We start from the raw sequence: 5,805 nt of genomic DNA, 5'->3' as shown, positions 1-5,805 counted from the left end.
AGAGATCCCACCTCAGCCCAAGGAGCGAGGGTGGGCATTGGCAGTCAAGGGCAGACAGCGGGCTCCGAGCTGCTTCCTCCTGGGCTACCAGGGCTGCTGGACATGGCATCTCGGGAGAATTGCTGCATGGGGAGGGACCCACAAGTCTGGCACTCCCAACTCTCTCTGTCCCATGGGCAGCTCTTGTGGAAGGAGAAACCCCTATGCCCTTCCTAGGAGATGCCCCAAGGGAGGGGTTAGTCTCAGACCCGAGGCCCCGGGATGTCCCATAACCTGGCACCTAGGAATGAGACTGGCCTCTGTGAAGATTGAGATATGCCCTCCCAGGGGCCACGGGCACCCTGGGGCTAGTCTACCCCCCCCCCCCACGGTGACCCTGGGAGGCCCCTGCCTGGTCTGAGCCCTCACCCCCAGCCCTGCTTTGGTTGCTTCCCTGGGATGGGGGCACATTGCAGCCCATGCTCCCCTGGCATCACCAGCTTCCCTGCTCTTTGAGTGCCCCAGGAGAAGGAGGAGGAGGAAGGGGCAGGGGGAGAAGGCAGAGGGGAGGAGCTGCTGCCTACAGACCCAGTGTCTTTTCCTGACCTGTGTCCTCTCCTCTCCAGAGCCAGCTGCCCACAGCGTGCGGGTGAAGATGTCCCAGTCCATTTCCCCTGACGGGACCACCTTTGAGAACCTCTGGAGCTCCCTGTGAGTATTCGCCTCTGCCTGGGGCCCAGGGGTCCACTGTGGCTTAGCCTCACCGACCCCCACCCCACCCCACCCACTATGCCTCCCACTGTGGGCTAACAGGGCCAGAGGAGGTAGGAGAGGGTACTGGGCTGCCAGGCTAGACTCTGGGCTAGCCTCAGCTCCCTGTGGGCTAACTAGGCCAGAGCAGATGAGGGTGGGTACTGGACTGGGATGATGATGCTGGGCTAGCCCCCGGCTACCCCTGCTGGGCTGACTGGACCAGAGCAGGTCTAGTGGGAGCCTCTGCCTGGATTTCAAGCTAGCCTCAGCTACTCTGCCTGGCTGCCCAGACCAAAGCCGATAGGGCAGCCCTGGGCTGAGCTTGATCCAGGCCCCCTCCTAGGCTGGCTGGGGGTGTGGGGGGTTGTGGAAAAGCAGACCTGCTGTGTCAGCTCTTCTCCTGGGTCCCAGATCTGGCCCAGATTTGGCTCTTTTCCTGAGAGCTGAGGGCAGGAAGGCTACGGAACCAGTGCCCACCGTGGTCACACAGGACTCTCCCAGCCCGGGCGAGGTGGGCAGAGGAATGGGGCAAAAGGTCATCAGGAAGGAGACAAGACCAAGGCCAAAGGGCTCTCAGGGCAAGAGATCTGAGCCCCCAGTGGGTGTGGGCTAGCCTCAGACTGTGCCTGAGAAGTGGGGTCACACCCATCTGGGGCTGACGGCCCCCATCCCCTCTCTCCGGCACAGGGAACCAGACAGCACGTACTTTGACCTCCCACCAGCGAGCCGGGAGAACAACGAGGCAGTTGGTGCCGCAGAGGCCAGCATGGATGTCTTCCACCTGCAGGGCATGACCATGTCTGTCATGGTGAGAGGGGCTGGTGCCTGCCGAACTGGGGGTGATAACATGGGTTGGCCTGCTGTGGGGGGCTGGCAGAGCCAGGAAACGGGGCTCTGGGGCATGAAGCTACTCCCACGGCTCTGTGGGCACTTTCCACACTGTAAGGTGGAATTTAAATGTATTGGCTCATGTGACTGTCAGGCTAGGAATGTGGATGGCTTCAGGCATGGCTTGATCCAGGAGTAGGAGTGGCTTTGGGTATGGCTGCAAGGGATGACTTCAGGGTTGGCTGGATCTGGGCTCTCACACAGCTGCTTCTCTCCTACCTCCATGATGGCTCTGATTTTAGACAGCACCCCCCCACACACACCATAGTGAAGGGTACCTGACTCCACCTGCACCCCCATCTCTATGGAGAGTGGACCCCCTTTTGCTCACAGTCCAGCAGGCTTGCCTGTAATTGGTCTCAATGGGTCTCCATGAGCCTGGTGGTATAGTGATGACATGTTGGGCTGCTAACCTCAAGGTCAGCAGTTTGAAGCCAGGAGCGACTCTGCAGTAGTAACTCTTCCCACTCCGGTCCAGAGTGCCCGCCTCGGACACCCACAGGGGCGGGTCTAACCTGCAGTACAGAGCCGCTGGGCATCAGTGACTTCATGGCTGAGTGAGTGTGGTTTTCTGGCCCGGGTGCCCCTGGCTGTCCTGAGTCACGTGACCCCCACCACCCCTGGGATGATGGAGCACCTCTGCCTCATCCTGAGATGGGGAAGGGGCTCCCTAGAAATACGGGAGGCTGCTTCTGCAGGAAAGGGTGGGGGCAGGCAGAGCACTGGGGCTCAGGCACCTCATCCTGATGGGCTCCCCTTCCCACCCCATGCACGCATGTGCGCACGCACCACATCCCCACCTCCACACACCACACACACACACACACACACACACGCACACGCACACGCACTATCCCCATCTGCTCATTCCTGCCCAGCTGGGCTTTCCACTGGACACAGATTAAGGGCTGTGGAGAAGTGGGTGGGGCACATCAGGAGAGGGGGCTCCGGGGACGACACACACCAGGACAGGGTATGAAAACCTCTGAGACAGAGAGGGCCACAACACCTATTGTCCCAAGCACTCAGCCCTGCAGTCACCTCTCTGGCCCCAGTGTTCCTGCCTTCCGGACACTGGACAACACAGTCCTGTCAACAAGACTGCTCCCAGAGCTTAGGATCCCTTGGGCAGGGCCTGTTAAATGGACACGGAAAAGCACCCCCCCCAACACACACCTCGAACCTTGACCACTGAGCCTTTGGGGATAGAGGCCCCTGGACAGGGGCTGGCTGGTCTCCTCACCTGAGCACATTTGGGACAGGGCTGTGCCGAGCATTCACCCCAGCACCTGCCCTGGGGCAGGTGCAGAGCAGGGAGATGGTACTGAGAGTCCCCTAAGGCCAGGGGTTGCTACCAAGGCTGGGCCCCTCCTATGCCCGCCAGGACCCCTCCCCAGAGCGCCCACTGCAGGGTGTTTAGGCGGGTGACTGCTCACCATGGACCCCTAATGGTTAATGGGGGCATGCTGGCTCTGGTCACAGGTGACAGTGGGAGCGAAGGGTGGGGAGGGAGGCAAATGCTCTCCTGGGGTGTGGTCAGCTCTGGGTCGTTCCAGGAGGAGAGGGTGGCAGCTGTGTTCTTCCAGAACATTCCTGTTCTGCTTTCTGCTCCACAGGGACAAAGGTCCCGACCTCTGTCCTTCCAGATCATTCCCCCAGTGGACATCAGTAGTCTCCTGAGTGCAGATGGGTCGGATGTCTGTCTGTCCCCATGTTCTCATAGCTGCCTCCCCCATTCCTGAATGACCCCCCTGGACCCATTGTCAGGAGGGGCCCATGGTTCAGGTAGGCAGGGGTGCCCGGACTGGGGGAGGGAACTGGGCCTGGGCCTGGGTGATCCAGGCCCTCGCCTGCTGGGACTTGCTGCCCCACCCTTCTGCACCACCTGTCAGGAGCCATGGGCCTTGAAGTTCTTAGGAAACCCCGGCGCACAGTGAGTTCTGCCTTCCAGGGGTTCCCTGGCACCACACTGACTGCCCGCCTGCCTGCTGACCCCAGGTTGGCCAGCTCCTGGGGCAAGGCAGCAGCCCTCCATGGAGACCAGCCCCAGGTCATTTGTCCAGGCTTCATGAACAGCCCTGTCCAAATGGGGCTTGTGCTTCCTGAGCAGTGTCCCAGGGCAGCCAGAGAAGGACCATCTGAGTGAGGGTAGAGCCTGGGGGGGCCCCTGGGTTGGGCCTCAGACAGGTCCCCCGCATGTCTCTGAGCCTCGAGGACCTTGCAGTGAAGTTGGGGTCACAGGAATGTGGACCCAGAGCCGCCACCACTGTAGGGACCTCACAGATGTGTGAGGGCCGCCATCAGACCTTGGTCTCCCACTGTGGGCCCCATTAAGGAAAATGCCACCCGCTGTTGGAGAGCAGGGGATGGCCAGGAGCCGCTGGTCCCGGGGGCCTTGGGAGGCTGTGAGCTCTCGTGGGCCCTGCAGGAGAGAGGCCTGCCCACCTGGGCCCATGCTTTCCCCGGCCAGCCACCTCGTGGCTGCAGTGGCCTCCCAGGGAGCATCCCTCGGCGTGGGGCTACAAAGTCAGAGACCACCTTCTCCCTCCCCCAGCTGGTGCTTCACACTCCTCACCTGTGAAACGGGGCTGGCAGGCGGCCCTCGTGGGGGTTGGGAGGACTGCGGTGTGCGTTACAAATGGCGGGTGGCAAAGTGCGGGCAGGTGGAGGCTCACTGCCCAGCAAAGCTGTTCCCCGGGCAGACCCAGACCAGCGGCCCTCAAGAAGTCTGGGGGACAGCCTCCATCCACCCAAGCTGGGCCTGCCCAGCCCCTTCCCATCGAGGGGCCTGGAAGAGGCGGCTGGGGGCGCAGGAGTGGGGGTGGTGGGGAGGCTGGCTGAGGAAGAGGGAAGTGACTGTTGGATGGAGCCAGGGTGGGGTGAGCGTGTGCTGCAAGTCGGCAGGAGAGACGATGGGGGCACTGCCAGTCTCCCGGGGTCACAGTAGGGCTGTGCAGCAACAGGCAGCCAGGCCTTTCTTCCGAGGCACCTCCGAGTGGATTCCAGCAGCCCACCCTCTAGTGAACAAACCAGTAGGCCCGTCCCCTGGCACTGGAGTCTCCCTCTTACTCAGAGGCCCCTGCAGCTGTCGGTAGAGAGGGGCGAACAGCCTGCGGGGGCCCTTGCCCCTTGTGGGCCTGGGAGGTGGGGTGGGTGGGCTGAGGAGACCAAGAGGAAGAGCTGTGAGTCTGGCTGGGGCCAAGTCAGACCCGGCCTGCCCTCCTGGAGCCCGGCAGGGTGCGGAGATGGAGTGGCCAGCTGCTGTGGCCTGGGCTTGGGGTGGCCCAGAGCCGGCTGGGAGGCACAGGGTCGGGAGGAGGCACGGGGTGGGCTGAAGGGCAGTGGCATAGGAGACTGGTCTTAGTCCCTGTGTCCCCCCTCCTCCCTGCTTCTGGAGTCTCCTGTCCCTTTGTCCCTTCCTGAAAGGGTGGTTGAGGGAGGAGGTGGGTAGCCAGGGAGCGAGACGGGGAGAAGATCTCTGTCCTGTGTCCCCCTCCTCAGCCCAGTATCCCCCCTCCTCAGACCCGTGTCTCCTCCCCTGCCCTGTGTCCCCCTTCCCAGCCCCGATAGCATCTCAGATGGGCTTGGAAGCAGAGTAAGCCTCCCTGCCCAGCCTCACCAGGCCCACGCCTACTGCTCCTTCCGCCTTTTTCCCGCCTCTCCTCCCGCCTTTGTCTGGCAGCAGCAGCTGCTGCTGCAGGCAGGGGTTAAGGGAGGCTGATCCACTCCAGGGACACCTGCCCCGCCTCTGAGACAGATGCCCCAGATTAGAACCTGGGGAGTCTGGGGTCTGGGGAAAGGTGAGACCACCAGAGACATGCAGGAGCAGCGTGGCTGGCTCTGCAAGACCACACCAGCCCTTCCTGCCACCACTGATGTGGGCCAGCCCAAGCCCTGGTGCTCACTCTGACGTGGGCCCCAGCCACTTGCCTGGCACTGAGCTGCCCAGAAGCCCCATCACCTGCCCCTCCTGGAACATGCTCACTGGTGTGCCCAGTGTGGCTAGGGGACATGGGCGGGGGGTGGGGGGCGGGGAAGAGGATGGAAGGTGGTCAGGCCCTCCCTCCGCTGAGAGCCCCACGGAGGAGCTGTCCCTGAGGACGCAGAATCAGAAGCGCAGGTGCGGAGGGCCCAGGGGAGAGGTGCCAGCTGACAGCTGGCCTCCAAGCTGAGGAGCTGGAGGGC

At 62.8% G+C, this 5,805-nt stretch overlaps 1 protein-coding gene across 1 annotated transcript in view; it reads left to right on the top strand.

Annotated features, from left to right (window-relative positions):
* The first annotated feature begins 1,483 nt into the window (after positions 1–1,483).
* The window catches only part of TP73 (tumor protein p73), a 44,542-nt gene continuing 40,220 nt past the window's right edge, over positions 1,484–5,805 (top strand). Inside the window, exon 1 of the mRNA XM_004705207.2 lies at positions 1,484–1,540. Coding sequence (XP_004705264.1) covers positions 1,499–1,540 — 42 coding nt within the window. The 5' untranslated portion in view covers positions 1,484–1,498. The remainder of the gene's footprint in view (positions 1,541–5,805) is intronic.

Source organism: Echinops telfairi, unplaced genomic scaffold (assembly GCF_000313985.2).
Source record: "Echinops telfairi isolate 266 unplaced genomic scaffold, ASM31398v2 ScPeMD7_7457;HRSCAF=8495, whole genome shotgun sequence".
NCBI lineage: Eukaryota > Metazoa > Chordata > Mammalia > Afrosoricida > Tenrecidae > Echinops > Echinops telfairi.
This window is presented reverse-complemented; position numbering and strand designations above follow the sequence as displayed.